The 16,143-nt window shown below is 39.6% G+C and overlaps 1 protein-coding gene across 5 annotated transcripts in view; it reads left to right on the plus strand.

The window, feature by feature from the left end:
* Nucleotides 1–16,143, plus strand: part of TRPM7 (transient receptor potential cation channel subfamily M member 7) — a 122,802-nt gene that overhangs the window by 58,520 nt on the left and 48,139 nt on the right. For 4 of the 5 annotated variants that reach the window (XM_073304021.1, XM_073304025.1, XM_073304023.1 and 1 more), the window contains exons 9-17: nt 1,090–1,213; nt 2,089–2,161; nt 4,902–5,002; nt 5,744–5,878; nt 7,448–7,501; nt 12,684–12,824; nt 13,229–13,363; nt 14,154–14,434; nt 15,710–15,938. In XM_073304021.1, the coding sequence (XP_073160122.1) occupies nt 1,090–1,213; nt 2,089–2,161; nt 4,902–5,002; nt 5,744–5,878; nt 7,448–7,501; nt 12,684–12,824; nt 13,229–13,363; nt 14,154–14,434; nt 15,710–15,938 (1,273 nt within the window). The remainder of the gene's footprint in view (nt 1–1,089; nt 1,214–2,088; nt 2,162–4,901; nt 5,003–5,743; nt 5,879–7,447; nt 7,502–12,683; nt 12,825–13,228; nt 13,364–14,153; nt 14,435–15,709; nt 15,939–16,143) is intronic. The other variant, XM_073304022.1, reaches the window with a different exon arrangement.

Consider the following 16,143-nt stretch of genomic DNA (forward strand, 5'->3'; position numbering starts at 1 on the left):
GACTTGTTTGAGAGCACTTCCCATTAACAAACTGGTGTAGGAGCCTCATGTTCATGAAAGTCAGAGCAATGACTTAAATCATGCACTCTGGCCAAACTTCCCACACAGCTGTATCAGTAAACCTCAGTCCTGAGCTGCCACACTGTTTTGCTTCTAGATTCCTCCTGAGCAGAGACTGCCAGTCATGCCAGATTTTGTAAATTGTGTGGTGCTTTTGTAATGCTTCCAAGGGACAGTAGGATGAAGTCCCCAAACTCATTTTTGCTTGTGACTGAAATCAGAATTGAACCAGAATTCTCAGAGACACAAGACTAATGTAGTCCCACTATGTTACCAAGCTACCTGAAAATACCACTTGAAAGTATTTTAGTTGTCAGACCGTTTCATTTAATGAGCTGTATGTACAGTAAGAGCTTGACTGAAAAGAGAGAGGAAATGATTCTGTATGAACTGTTTGAAAACAAATTCACCTTAAGACTATTCTGATGGTGTGTGATGTGGCTGCCCACTTGTTCCATACAGGAAAAACAATGCATTTGTGCTCCATGCGCCTCACTGGCTTCCAGTTAGTTTTCAGGTATACATAAAGCATTAAATATGTAGGGTCCTATTTGTCAGAGACTGCCTTTCCTATTGTGATTCTGAGGCAGTAGAGATGAGATGAGGAGCTAAAACTAAGAGCATGCTAGTTTTAATTGTGAAGGAGATGGGAGGCAGGACATATTCAGAGAGAGGGAGTTCAATTTTTGAGTTCACTTTGGTCCCGTTGATCTGCCAAAGCCCAGATTTTATCACCAGGTCATGCTACACAACCTAGCTGTTCTCTTAGGATTTTACTGGAGGTTATTGGGTGGTGGAGGTGCTAAGCTGGTTTCGGAGACTGTGGGAAAAGTCTGTTTGTATGGCCCTTAGGAAGAAGGGGTACTTACTTGAGTTTTGGACAGTTGTTATAATTATATTGGTAAAGCTCTTACATGGACCCAGAGCTTTTGGATAGGCATGTCTTAGACCATTTGAAATATATATTTATTGACAAGCTTACAGTTCATGTATAACAATATGGGCTTTTGGTTGTTTTTGTAATCTTAGAAATATTCCTGATGGAGCAGAACCTGAAATCATTTCAACCATCAAAAAGACATTTAATTTCGGTCAGAGTGAGGCAGTTCATCTGTTTCAGACGTTGTTGGAATGTATGAAAAAAAAAGAACTTGTAAGTGGATTTCAGCATAGGAAGCCTTTTATTTCAAGCATGTGCACTTGTAAGATCTAATTTTAGATTCATCTCAGATTGTTTGGATCAGTCAGGGTCCATCTTTATGGGATGGAATCTGAACAACTAGGGAAGATAGAATGACCCCAAATAAAAGTCAAACTCCAATTTTCTTGTTCATTTTTTAATACCTTTGGTCAAGTGATTCTGCTTACTGTGATTACATATGATGATCAATGATGGTTTTGTAACCAGACGTGTAGAAGAGCTCGGTGTAAGCTTGATAGCTTTCTCTTTAATCAACACAAAATGGTGTAATAAAAGATATTTTACAATATAAAATGAACCCAAGATGTTGTAATTAAAGAAGTATATTGTTGCTACATAGAGGCCCAAAAACTGAAATAATTTTTTAATGTTATTTGGTCAGTATTATGGTAAAATGTTTAGTCTTAGTGGCCATGATTCAGGAAAGTATTCCCTAATCAGCAGGGTAATTGAGCACATTCTTAATTTTAAGCACAAACATAAAGTGCTATTGAAGTCAATGGAATTTAGGTGTTTTGCTTATGGGGTGGTGTTTTGAAAACTGCTTAGCTGCTTTACTAATTAAGATGGATGTAAGTACATACTTAAGTATGTTTCTGAATGAGGGCAATAGCATCCCATACGCTAATCCCAATCTTGTATCAGTATTTAAACACATGAGCTAACAAAGTTCTCATAAACTCAAACTGATTTTAGATTTTTATGTTCTTTATGGTGAAAGGCTTATCCCTTGTGCTACAAAATATAGAGGAGATACTGTTTTTAAAAGTGAGATGGAATACTTATTTCAATATTATGCATTTTGTTTGTTTTTTTTAATAAAACAGATTACCGTATTCCATATTGGGTCAGATGAACATCAAGATATTGATGTTGCAATACTTACAGCGCTGCTAAAAGGTGAGGTTTTAAATTTAAAGGCATTTAATAACCCCAAAATTGCACTTTAGTGATATGAGGGAAAATGTAACTGTTTATATAGTACAAAGAAAAGGAGTACTTGTGGCACCTTAGAGACTAACCAATTTATTTGAGCATAAGCTTTCGTGAACTACAGCTCACTTCATCGGATGCATACTGTGGAAAATACAGAAGATGTTTGTTTTTATACACACAAATCATGAAAAAATGGGTGTTTATCACTACAAAAGGTTTTGTCTCCCCCCACCCCACTCTCCTGCTGGTAATAGCTTATGTAAAGTGATCACTCTCTTTACAATGTGTATGATAATCAAGGTGGGCCATTTCCAGCACAAATCCAGGGTTTAACAAGAACGTGGGGGGGAGGGGTAGGAAAACAAGGGGAAATAGGTGACCTTGCATAATGACTTAGCCACTCCCAGTCTCTATTCAAGCCTAAGTTAATTGTATCCAATTTACAAGTTAATTCCAATTCAGCAGTCTCTCGCTGGAGTCTGGATTTGAAGTTTTTCTGTTGTAATATCACAACTTTCATGTTTGTAATCGTGTGACCAGAGAGATTGAAGTGTTCTCCGACTGGTTTATGAATGTTACAATTCTTGACATCTGATTTGTGTCCATTTATTCTTTTACGTAGAGACTGTCCAGTTTGACCAATGTACATGGCAGAGGGGAATTGCTGGCACATGATGGCATATATCACATTGGGAGATGTGCAGGTGAACAAGCCTCTGATAGTGTGGCTGATGTTAATTGGCCCTGTGATGGTGTCCCCTGAATAGATATGTGGGCACAGTTGGCAATGGGCTTTGTAGCAAGGACAGGTTCCTGGGTTAGTGGTTCTGTTGTGTGGTATGTGGTTGCTGGTGAGTATTTGCTTCAGGTTGGGGGGCTGTCTGTAGGCAAGGACTGGCTTATCTCCCAAGATTTGTGAGAGTGTTGGGTCATCCTTCAGGATAGGTTGTAGATCCTTGATAATGCATTGGAGGGGTTTTAGTTGGGGGCTGAAGGTGACGGCTAGTGGCATTCTGTTATTTTCTTTGTTAGGCCTGTTCTGTAGTAGGTGACTTCTGGGAACTCTTCTGGCTCTATCAATCTGTTTCTTCACTTCCACAGGTGGGTATTGTAGTTGTAAGAATGCTTGATAGAGATCTTGTAAGTTTTTGTCTCTGTCTGAGGGGTTGGAGCAAATGCGGTTGTATCGCAGAGCTTGGCTGTAGACAATGGATCGTGTGGTGTGGTCAGGGTGAAAGCTGGAGGCATGTAGGTAGGAATAGCGGTCAGTAGGTTTCCGGTATAGGGTGGTGTTTATGTGACCATTGTTTATTAGCACTGTAGTGTCCAGGAAGTGGATCTCTTGTGTGGACTGGACCAGGCTGAGGTTGATGGTGGGATGGAAATTGTTGAAATCATGGTGGAATTCCTCAAGAGCGTCTTTTCCATGGGTCCAGATGATGAAGATGTCATCAATATAGCGCAAGTAGAGGAGGGGTGCTAGGGGACGAGAGCTGAGGAGGCGTTGTTCTAAGTCAGCCATAAAAATGTTGGCATACTGTGGGGCCATGCGGGTACCCATAGCAGTGCCGCTGATTTGAAGGTATACCAACTGTTTGAAGGTTGAAGGTTTTTTGAAGGTTTTGAAGGATTTGAAGGTTGCCAGCTGTGCCCACATATCTATTCAGGGGACACCATCATAGGGCCTAATAACATCAGCCACACTATCAGAGGCTCGTTCACCTGCACATCTCCCAATGTGATATATGCCATCATGTGCCAGCAATGCCCCTCTGCCATATACATTGGTCAAACTGGACAGTCTCTACGTAAAAGAATAAATGGACACAAATCAGATGTCAAGAATTAGAACATTCATAAACCAGTCGGAGAACACTTCGGTCTCTCTGGTCACACGATTACAGACATGAAAGTTGCGATATTACAACAGAAAAACTTCAAATCCAGACTCCAGCGAGAGGCTGCTGAATTGGAATTCATTTGCAAATTGGATACAATTAACTTAGGCTTGAATAGAGACTGGGAGTGGCTAAGTCATTATGCAAGGTCACCTATTTCCCCTTGTTTTCCTACCCCTCCCCCCCACGTTCTTGTTAAACCCTGGATTTGTGCTGGAAATGGCCCACCTTGATTATCATACACATTGTAAGGAGAGTGGTCACTTTACATAAGCTATTACCAGCAGGAGAGTGGGGTGCGGGGAGAGAAAACCTTTTGTAGTGATAAACACCCATTTTTTCATGATTTGTGTGTATAAAAACAAACATCTTCTGTATTTTCCACAGTATGCATCCGACGAAGTGAGCTGTAGCTCATGAAAGCTTATGCTCAAATAAATTGGTTAGTCTCTAAGGTGCCACAAGTCCTCCTTTTCTTTTTGCGAATACAGTCTAACACGGCTGCTACTCTGAAACCTGTCATATAGTACAGTGATATTTATGTATTTTTTGTTTAAATTTTTCCAAAGTGAGTAATTGTTCTGTTACAGCTACTTACTTATGACATGGATATATGGTGTTAAGTAATAAAAACAATGTATTCTAATTTTATGTGTTTCCTTTGGGGTAAAAATATTTGTTTCAAACAGTTTTTGGGTGTCTTAATGTGTAATATCCCACCTTAAAATTTGAAAACTTCTGAAATAAGGCTTCATTTTATGAGCAACTTAAATTATAAATATACATTCTTTGTTTGTTTGATTTAGGTACAAATGCTTCTGCATTTGACCAGCTTGTCCTTACACTGGCGTGGGACAGAGTTGATATTGCCAAAAATCATGTTTTTGTTTATGGACAACAGTGGCTGGTATGTAAATATTCTAGATTAAACATAGTGGTACTTTATAGGACAGAAGCTAAATTATTTCAAAAAATGAACCTTTTGATTCTGTAGAAATAGTAGAATATTGACATTTTTAGGAGAGCAATTTCTGGACATTTAGCTACTTCGTTTCTTTACTTATCTAAAATTATTGGATTTTTTTTTAATGTGCTAAATGTTCCAAGTACCAGGGGAAAAATATTCAGTACAAAAGATTAAAACTTAACTCTCTTATTTATCATGAGCTGTAACATCTAAAGATACCTCAACTCATTAGCTTCTTCTGCTTTCATATTACATGATCTCATAAAGCTCTTTAAAAAGAAGCCAGTGGAACAGATTCTGGTCGTCAATTGGAAGAAACATACATTGGGTATTAAACAGCGGCGTCTTTCTTTTCTTTTGTTGTCTGTGGCTTGTAAATTGGCTTGGGTACTAAGGTTCAGATTTTGGTTTTCCATTAATAAAACAACCTTACAGTACTTCGCAGTCAAACCACAGGGACATTGTTGGAACTAATGGCAGTTCTGACCTTGTTTGTTTTTCGAAACAACTTGTCAAAAGTTGTTAAATACCCTCTCACTATTTCCTTGCTTACCTTACCTTAAATGAGACTGTTTTAATTTAGTTCTGCTGGATAAGTAGAGGTACATTTACCTCAGTAATAGCCTTTGAATAAGTAATTCATTTACCACTCTCCCCTCCCCTTCCCCCCATCCCCGTCAGGTTGGATCCCTGGAACAGGCTATGTTAGATGCCCTTGTGATGGATCGAGTTGCATTTGTGAAACTTCTTATTGAAAATGGAGTAAGCATGCACAAGTTCCTTACAATTCCCAGGCTGGAAGAGCTTTACAACACAGTAAGTTAATGACAATTGTAGAGCATTTTATATACTGTATTCAATTTATAAAGTCACAGCTGTAAACTTGTCATAATTAGAAAAATTTGTAAAAATAGCTGTTAGAAAATTCTTGGTTTGTATGCCTACTTATTTTTAAAGATGACCTAAAACATTGTTTTGATGGGCATTTATTCCTTATATTTAACTACTTTACTAGGTGATCATACTAACAGTAGGTGCAACATATAACCATGTATTTCTATGGTGATCCATTATAAAAGAACTAAAGTTTTAGGCATGCACTGAAGGAGATAAGAACACTCTGAGTGTCAGCATTTGACAACTAATCTGTACAAGAAGCCTTGAAACTCACTGGTTATCAAAGTTGCATGCAGGAGTCCCTGTGACCCAAGATGAGGTGTTCATGGAGGACAGCCATCTAATGAAAGAAACAATGTTTTATGCTTTTTAGCAGTTAATGTGCTTTACATCTTCAGAGTATTTTTACAAACACTATGGTAACTATATGACAGTTACTTTTGGCTCTTTCAAGGGAAATTAGAGGGTATAAATAATTTGAATTTTGTTTTAGAAAGCACAAAAATAATCTTTTTCTGTAAGTGAGTGTCTAGTGATTAAAGCAAAGGATTAGGAACTAGGAGACCAGGTTCTGTACCCAATTCTGTAAATAGTTTAACTTTGTCCAAAAAAAAAAAAAAAAAAAATTGTCTCTACCCAGTTTCCTCATCTGTAAAATGTGAGCAATATTTATCTTTATAAACCACTCTCAAAGTAAAAGATACTATATAAAGGCAATATACTATTGCCATATGTAAATAAATAGTTAACGATTAATATTTGTTAAAGTGTTTAAATATTTAATATATAGCATTTCACACTTTTAAGTGAATTGTACAGAGATGATTTCACACACTGCTGATGTACAACCACTTCTGGGATGGACCATGGCAAATGTTCTAACAGCAACGCTATACAGCAGTTTGGGAAATGAAGACTGTTGTATCAAAGTAAAAACTACTTTTACTTAGTAACTTACCACATGACAAATTCTTTACTCAATTATTTTCATTTTTAAATTCTGTAAACATGAATGGAATTGATTTCTGTGGTTTAAAAGAGCTAAAAAGTAAAATTATACATAAAATTTTGCAATAATCCATACATTGATGAGTGGTGGTCCATACTGTGGATGTGAGACAAGAGCTAGTACATTGACCTGCGCTCGCTTGCTCTCTCTCTCTCTCACTCACACTTTCTTGCGCTCTCTCTCTCACTCACACTTTCTTGCGCTCTCTCTCTCAGGGTTACAAAATCAGAAAGGAAAACCAGAAACAAAGGGCAAATGCTTAGCACATAGTATTGCTAGATGGTGGACTATTTGTATCTGATGGTTGCTAACAGTTTAGAGAGAGAACTTCTTTCATTAAGGTCAATATGCAAATTTTTTTTTTTTTTTGCTTTTGCTTCCATGTTTTCATGTCCGTCTTGCATATTTAAGATCACTTATAATTTAACTGTCCAAAATTCTGTCTTGTCTTGTCTTTTTTTCTCTGTGTGTGTGTAAAGAAACAAGGCCCAACTAACCCAACACTCTTTCACCTTGTTCGGGATGTCAAACAGGTATGCTTTAAACTTGTATCAAACAACTGTGAAATAAGATGTTTTGCTAGCAGTTTGTCTTAGTGTTTTAGACTGTTAGGTTTATTTTAATATCAACAACAGTTAGCCAATCCTAATTTTATTAATTACCTATGTGTATCTTAAACCCAGATTTTGAAAGAGCATGCAGTCAGGTGGGATGGGAGAATTGATTCTGAGAAGTAGATGATATTACTGTGGCCACACTGAAAGCATTTTCACAACAGTTTCAGAAGGATGATTTGTGGTGATAAGTTAGTAGGTGTGTACCTATAATTAAAGATCAAGGGTAAAATTTTCAAAAGCGCTTTAAGTAAAAATCAGTGGGATAATAAAATTTTAGTCCAAGCAAAACTCCAGATCCACAGGCCTTATGCCATGTGATCATTGATTTAAGACTCGACTGCCATTACAGCAACAGTAGTGGCTGAAATGGTATTCTAGAGCAATATGCAAAGGGAAATGGATGAGGATCATCCTAGTCAGCTACCTTCTTCAGCCATCTCCTTGTTTAAGAGTCTTGTGAAAGAGTCTTGAGCCTGATGAAAGAGGAAACTGAACTAGGATTAGTTTTTGTTCTGTAAGATTCTGTTCCCAAAAGAGAAGATACTAGTACTACAAACTGTTAGTTTCCATTTGCAGTAAGCACCATCTTTAGAGTGTTTTGGGCAAAAGAAGACTGACTGTTCCTAGTCTGTTACCCTTTTAGTGTCCAATTTTTCTTCCCTCAGAGATTGAATTACAGCAATAGTTAAATAAGGCCCAGTCTTGTAAAAACTCTGGGAAGAACTCCATTGATCTTAGTAAGAGCTCTGCTTGCAGAGTCACTGTGGATTGGACCAGTAGTAAAGCTAGTATCCAAGGAGCTTGTTCTATGAGGCAGAGCTCCCATTCTTCTTGTCAGATGTGGAGCTTGCCAATGTCATTTGCAGCAGCCTCATCAGTGGAGCGCAGAGCCCTCAGACCACCATCAAATCTGGTCAGAGGACAGTTGTCAGTGATGTGTGACATTGTCTGTCTTTGGCCACAGCTGCAGGTGGGATCCTCTTATTGGCCCCAGGTATGAAATCTGGCTGCACATTGACCCAGGTCTTTTGAAATCAGTTCAGAAGAACCCAGGAGTGGCATGGAGAAGAGTTTCTGATGTCAGCTGCAGTCCACTGGTTGGATCATTAGTTTTGCAGAGAAATCTGGACAGGGTAAATGGGCCCACACTGGTGCCTCAACAACAAGTGCACTCTTGGATGGTCAAAGAGATCTCTGCATAGTGGTAGGCTCAGGTTTGCCCTCATCTTCTCAACCATTCTGGCCATAGCCAGATGAATGTGTGCGGAAGTGACGATGCTTAACACGGGGAGCCATGGTACTGTTGTGGGTCAAATCATCCCAGTTACAATGCACGTGGTGGAGTGTAGTTGTGTGTCAGCCAACTTGATGTGAGACTGATTGAGCCAGACCGGAGCATTGTATTATGGTACAAAGTAACAGAAGGCTAAAACAGATAATTGAAGCATTTGAGCATTTGCTCACAGTGAAGTGCCAGCCAATTTGCTTGGAAGGTTGTTATGCTACCTCACCTTCGTCATGTTTTGCTCAGATGGTTAGGATAAGTGAGAGATCTATGTAGGATTACTCCTAGGTAGACTGGGTGGGATTTGTGTTTTCAAGTGGTGTCCATTGAGAAAGATATTTGGTTCTGGGACTGCTCTGGTGTTGTAAAGATGGAACATACTGAAAAGTGTCTTGGTCACACATGGAGGATAGGTCCATCAATGGCGTCCTTAGCCTCTGTTTGCCAGAAGCTGGGAATGGGCAATGGGATGGATCACTTGATTACCTGTTCTGTTCATTCCCTCTGAAGCACCTGGCATTGGCTACTGTCTGAAGACAGGATACTGGGCTAGATCGACCGTCAGTCTGACTGAGCATGGCTGTTCTTTTGTCCATGGTTGTAAATGCCAACCACTACAGTGATTGGCAATCTTAATCAAGTCAGTGTTTAGGGCGTATTCAAGTTCTGGCAACTGCTTGGACACCTAAGGCAAATGCCATCTGGTATGTGAACTTGCAGGACTGGGTAAACAGAAGATTGTTTGTATACAAGTTGAAAAGCATCGGGGCCAGCACAGAACCTTGGGGTAGACTGTTGGTTTGTCTTTTTCAAGCACTGTCTCTGTCTTCCATATACACTTGGAAACGTCTGTTGCGGATTAGAAGGTCAACAATGTTGACTACCCATGCTAGGAGTGCTCTTGACAATTTGACTAAGAGTACCATGTGCCAGACTGTGTCATATACTGCTTTCAGGTGCAGAAATACAACTCCCATCTTCAGTTGTTGTTTTTTTTAAAACTGTTTTCAGTGAATGTTGTCAAAGCTAGCATTTGATTGCAGGTGCTCTTCACCCTCTGAAAGCCTGCTTGCCAAATTCTGAGGATTGACTCACTCTTCCGCGCAACTCCCCAGAAGTGAAGACACTCCAGCTCTGTGAATGTCACAGACGACAGGGATATAGTTCAGTATCTTGCATCATTGTGGGTCTTTCCCCAGTTTCAGGAGAACAGTGACTTTTGACATTTGCCATGTCTTCATAAGTTACTCTTTGTTGACCATTTGTGTGAAGAACTGTGCCAGCCACTGATGAAGCACCTTGGTACTCATGTTTAGGAGCTCTGGCAGTATGTTGTCATAACCAGCAGCAGTGCTGCTCTTGATATCAGAATTTTGTCTAACTCTGTGCTGTGGACGACTCTGTGTTGCTGAGTGATGTTACTCCGATGGGACTGATGCTATTTGTCATGGACTTGTTTGACACATTCACCAGATGGCTAGCAGCTTGGTTTGGTGTGACAGGTGGTTCAGCTTAGGGCTGCTGATCTGCACCAAGATGACCAATCAAATTCCAGCATTTCCCATTTGAGTGAGTGACGTTTACATTCCAAATCATCTCTTTCCGTTGTGGCCGTCTGGCAGCATCCAGTGACCTGATTAGCTGATCAGGATTCACAATGACTGAGCAGTTTAGCACATTCAGCATCAGGGCATGGCATGTAGACTGGATGGTGGCCACCTAGTATGGACATGCAGGCGGCTTTGAAGATGTCTTTTTGGAGTCGACCGAAAGCTTTGTTGACCAGGATGCTGTGTGATGGTATGGTGATGACGCTTTTTACTAGAGCATCTGTGTACTTCTTCCAGTCTGCCTTCCTGGAGTTCTATTTCTATTTGTTAAAGGATCTAATGATTGGGAGTTGTGGATGTGCCAATGTGGATAATGAAAGGTTTGTGTTGGCTATGTGGGAGGTCTTCCAAGACCAGACATGATACATGTTGGGAGTGACTATCCACAGACGATACCCAGTTCAAATCAGGAAAATCTTCATGAGACCATCTGACTGAGTGGAAGGTGCCTCCCTGCTTTGCATCATGAATGAGGGCAAGATCATTGTTAGATGCCCACTCCACCAGTTAGTCTTCATTAGCATCTGATACCGGGTATCCCCAGTCAGGATGGTGGCTGTTGAAGTCCCCTACTTAGACACCTGGGAGTGCTAGTCTTGGCAGAACTTGCTGGTCCCAGTTAACATTCACTGGCTTGTAAACATTTTGCGATTTGGAAACCTCCCACCTGAATCATATCATAGTTACTAGCAGATGTAAATGGAGCTGCATCTGAGGTGTTTCACTGGATATAAATGGTGTGGCTGTGTTTGGCGTGTGGGGTGTGGCACAGCAGGTCAAAACTGATAATCTTGAAGCACCTTGCATCTTGCAGTGGCGATGTGCATCTCTTGTAGGCAGATGATGTCAATGTGGTGACAGGATAAATAGCTGATAATGCTGCGTTTGGCTGCTGACAATCCCTCGACACTGAGCTGCAATACTCTCCAGGCTAGCCCAATGTCTCAAATGTTAGGGAAGGGGAGGAGGAATTGCAACAGGAAAGTTGGTTTACAGGTGACAGAGATTCAGCCCTAGAAAGGACTTTGAATGCAGTCCACTGATTGGATCATTAGTTTCCCCGTTATGAACTGGGTACTCATGGGATGTGCAATGAGAATTCTGATCTGTTGCCCCCAGAATTCCCACTGAAGTTAAAAGATGTTTCACTGTGAGGTAAGGGTCTTCCATAGCCTTAACTTAATCCATGGAGTCTCATTAGAAGTATAGCTTGGCCAACACACTTGGTATCCCTAATGTAGTGTAAATGAGGGGCTTGAGAACTAGCATAACAATAAGATAAAGGCACTGATCTTTTGGGGCAAGTCCTACTTATCCTTATCCTTCCCTCATATGCATAATCTCTAGCAATTTTGAAGACTCTAGGCAGTGAAACCAATGTAGTGGGGAAGCAGAAGGGCCTAACACAGGATTTCTAATTGGTTGGGCAAGGTCATGACTAGGAGATTAGTATATTATGTATTCCTATTCCACCCTAGTTCACAGCCTGCTGAGGGAAGGAGAGACTAGAGCAGCACTCCAGGAATCTTCCACTTCAAGCCATAGAGGGGCAGAAAAGATACCATCACCCATATTCATCCCCAACACCTTCTCTTCTAACCTCACCCCCACACAAAAAAACAACCAAAAACAAATGTTAAGGAAACTTCCATGGGAAAATACTTTGTGTTCAAGTTCCAGAATTTGGAAGAAAATTGCTGATTATTATGAGGAATATAAATGGATTCTAGACAACTTTAAAGATGTGAGATACACTCGTAATGCAAAGGCTTATTGAAGCAAACAGATGATGCTGCTGTTTGGATCCTCTGGGCAAGAAAAAATAGAGCCATTCTAGCATACTCCTGTCCTTCCAAGGTCTACAGTTGTCAGTCATGTGTCATTGTCACACAGCTTGAAATGTTTGAATCTAAGCTGCTTGAATCTAAAAAATATCTTTCTGTTTAACTAAAATAGGTTAATAGCACTTGAGTTACAAAACCAAAAAATACATACAACCTCCAGATGGAAAATTACTGTACCTGACAAAGTAGAATCTACTCTGCTTTGAAATAGTTTTATATATTAAACCTCAAACAGGCGTTTAGAATGAAAGGCTTAACTCACTCGTTATCTAGAATTGACATACATGTGAAAGTGCTGTAAATAAGTTTAACTATGTTGTAATATATCTGCAACGCTAAGAGCAGTTTTATATTTCTAGGGAAACCTTCCTCCAGGATATAAAATCAACCTGATTGATGTAGGGCTTGTTATTGAATATTTGATGGGAGGAACCTACAGATGCACCTATACGCGAAAACGCTTTAGAGTCATATACAACAGTCTCAGTGGGAACAGTCGGGTATGTGGAGTTTGATAAGCTTAAAATGCTTTACATTTAGGAAAACATGTTTTTAAAAATGTCTAAACACCAACAACAGTTGACTGCTTGTGAAAATTATAGCCCAGTCTTGTAAATCTTTGTTACAGGACTGAAGCCATTAAGGGCAATGGGATTAGCTGTATGATTAAGAATTACTCATGTGAAAAATATTTTACTATTTAAGATTTTAGCTATCATATGGAGATCAAATTTATAATCCATGATAACCATTTCAGTTACATAATTTTTCAATTAAATAGTCGTACATTCGGCTTTGTATAGCTGTCTCATATAGTGTTTTTATCCAAATGTGTTAAGAAACTTAAAAACAACATTTAGCATCTTTTTTTTTCTCCTTTTTTTTATATTTTTTTTACTGCCAGCGGTCTGGGCGTAATCCTTCAAATAATACTCCTCAACTGCGTAAAAGCCATGAGTCTTTTGGTAACAGGGCAGATAAAAAAGAGAAAATGCGACATAATCATTTCATCAAAACTGCACAGCCTTACAAACCAAAGGTATGTTTGTGTCATAAGATTTCACCATTTTTTGATTGTAAATTCTTCAAGGTAAGAACCTAGAGTGAAATCCTGGCCCTACTGAAATTTGTGGCAAAATATAGTCAATAGATCCTCTGACTTCATACTTTTCTGTAAAATGCTTAGCCCATTGCAAGGGCTATATAAATAATGCATTTATTTTATTTTAAATATTATTTATAAGCAGTGGTATTTAAGGGCAAAAAACTCATCCTTGGTGTAACATCACTGAACGCAGTTACATCAGGGATGAATCTGTCCCATTGAAACTACCTGCATTAGTAAAGGTAGCAGGATTTGGCTCTAGGTTAGTAAAAAACTGTTACCAATGACAGGTTTCAGAGTAGCAGCCGAGTTAGTCTGTATCCGCAAAAGGAAAAGGAGTACTTGTGGCACCTTAGAGACTATCAAATATCCGATGAAGTGAGCTGTAGCTCACAAAAGCTTATGCTCAAATAAATTTGTTAGTCTCTAAGGTGCCACAAGTACTCCTTTTCTTGTTACCAAAGAGTTTCTTTATCCTACTTTAGGAATCTTTTAGTTCATTGCTGCTTTGTCCAATAATTTGCAAAACATATGGGCAATGTGTCCCAGATGTGAGCATGAATTAGCAAGATTTAACTTGAGTTTTAAAAGGAAAACCCAGCTTATAAATATGTTAGAGCACCAATCACCATTTCTAGCTGTGTATCACTGTCAACAGTACTTTAAATCTAAATTTGTTCTGATCAAATGTAATTTTCTAACCTTTCCTTTGTTTTTTTTAAAGATTGATATAAGTGCAGAAGAAGGAAAAAAGAAAAGAACCAAAGATGAAGTCGTAGATATTGATGATCCTGAAACTAGACGCTTTCCTTATCCTCTTAATGAACTCTTACTTTGGGCAGTGTTAATGAAAAGACAGAAAATGGCCCTTTTCTTCTGGCAGCATGGTGAAGAGTCCATGGCTAAAGCCTTAGTTGCCTGCAAGGTGTATCGTTCAATGGCATATGAGGCAAAACAAAGTGACCTTGTTGATGATACCTCTGAAGAACTGAAACAGTACTCCAAGTAATCTACTTTTCATCTTGTTAAATCTTTCTTATAAGCCTTCTTATAGCACTAGCAAAGTAGACATGAATAGAAAACATCTTTCCCCTTTCTGCTACTTGTTTACTTAGCATGCTTGAAGAAAAAGAATCTTCTCAAAGTTATTAGATTGTATTCTAATACAAGCTGCATATCAGCGCATTACTTATATTACTGTTGGCAAACCCGGTGTTTATATTAAAAGAACTTTGAGCACCTTGACAGAGATGCTTTTACCCTAAACTTATTGTATTACATATGTAGTCGTCATACATTTTAAAGAAAGCCGTACTGTGTGTGAATTAGTGTTCATTAGATAATGTAAGCACACCTATCAGATGACAGGGCAGATTGAAATTCCAACAATGCCCAGTATAGCCCATCGTCTTGCACTCGCAAGAATTTGATCATATGGGATATAGTCCCTTGATCTAGGAATTACCATGACACTGGATGCTCTGTTCACCTCTGGGGGATCCTCCTTGTGACTGCATCTGGAGTTTAGCTTCACTCAGGTCTGATGCCCCCTTCTGCACACCCTGCCATCTGTCTCACTCCCTGTGACTCAGAGTACTCTGTGGCTTGGCTTTCCAGCCAGGTCATTAAAGTCTTCCCCTTCTTGGATATCTAAGACTTTCCATACCAGTGGTCTAAGGCAGTCTTCTTGTGCATTGCCCTGATGGTACCACTTCCCCCAGTGGCTGGTAGGGGAACCAAGGCCCTTCCACTACTCCGAGTTCCAGTCCAGGGACCCTATACCTGGCTACTGCAGTCTGCTTTCCCTCAGACCTCTTTGTGTTTCTCAGGACTCCTTCCTACAGCTTCTGCCTGCTCCTCTCTGGATGTCCCAGCTTAAACTCCCTCTTCCCAGAGAGTAACTGCAGATTACTGAACTCAGTAGCCTCGACCACACCTCCCTGCTCCCAAGGAGTGACTGCAAATTATCTCCCTGAACCCCCTTTTCTGCTGCCAACTTCTTGTCTTTATCCTACCCCTGCTTGTTCCTTCTTAGCTGGGTGCTATCATTCAGGGAATTATTTAGGCCACATCTGAGGGGAATTAGGTGGCCTAACTGGTTAGTTGGCCTCTTAGCCTCACTAACCACTTCCAGGATGGTGTGAATTGAACACCCCAGCACATATCCCAGTTGTTGCAGTGGAAGAAGGGAACTCCTCAAAATCCCTGATATTGTGTATGAAAGAAGAAACTCTCCAGAACCTAAAATAGGTATTTTTGTTTTTTTTTCCCTTTTTCTAGTGAGTTTGGACAACTTGCAGTTGAACTACTAGAACAGTCCTTCCGACAAGATGAAACCATGGCTATGAAGTTATTAACCTATGAGCTGAAAAACTGGAGTAATTCAACCTGCCTTAAGCTAGCCGTGTCTTCAAGACTCCGCCCGTTTGTAGCTCATACTTGTACCCAGATGTTGTTATCTGATATGTGGATGGGAAGACTAAACATGAGGAAAAATTCATGGTACAAGGTAAACATCCTTACAATTGACTGTTAGTGTTAATCCTGCCTGCCATTCTTATTTATTGTGTTTATGCTGAAGTGGAAGAAAAGTGTGTTGTAAAGAAAGTACTATTCCTATAAAACTTTTATCACTGTAACCCTTATTTACCTTAATAAATGTTGTGAAACTGTTCTACTGTAACTTTTTTAACTTAATCAAATCTGGACATGTT

Source organism: Lepidochelys kempii, chromosome 10 (genome assembly GCF_965140285.1).
Source record: "Lepidochelys kempii isolate rLepKem1 chromosome 10, rLepKem1.hap1, whole genome shotgun sequence".
Taxonomy (NCBI): Eukaryota; Metazoa; Chordata; order Testudines; family Cheloniidae; genus Lepidochelys; species Lepidochelys kempii.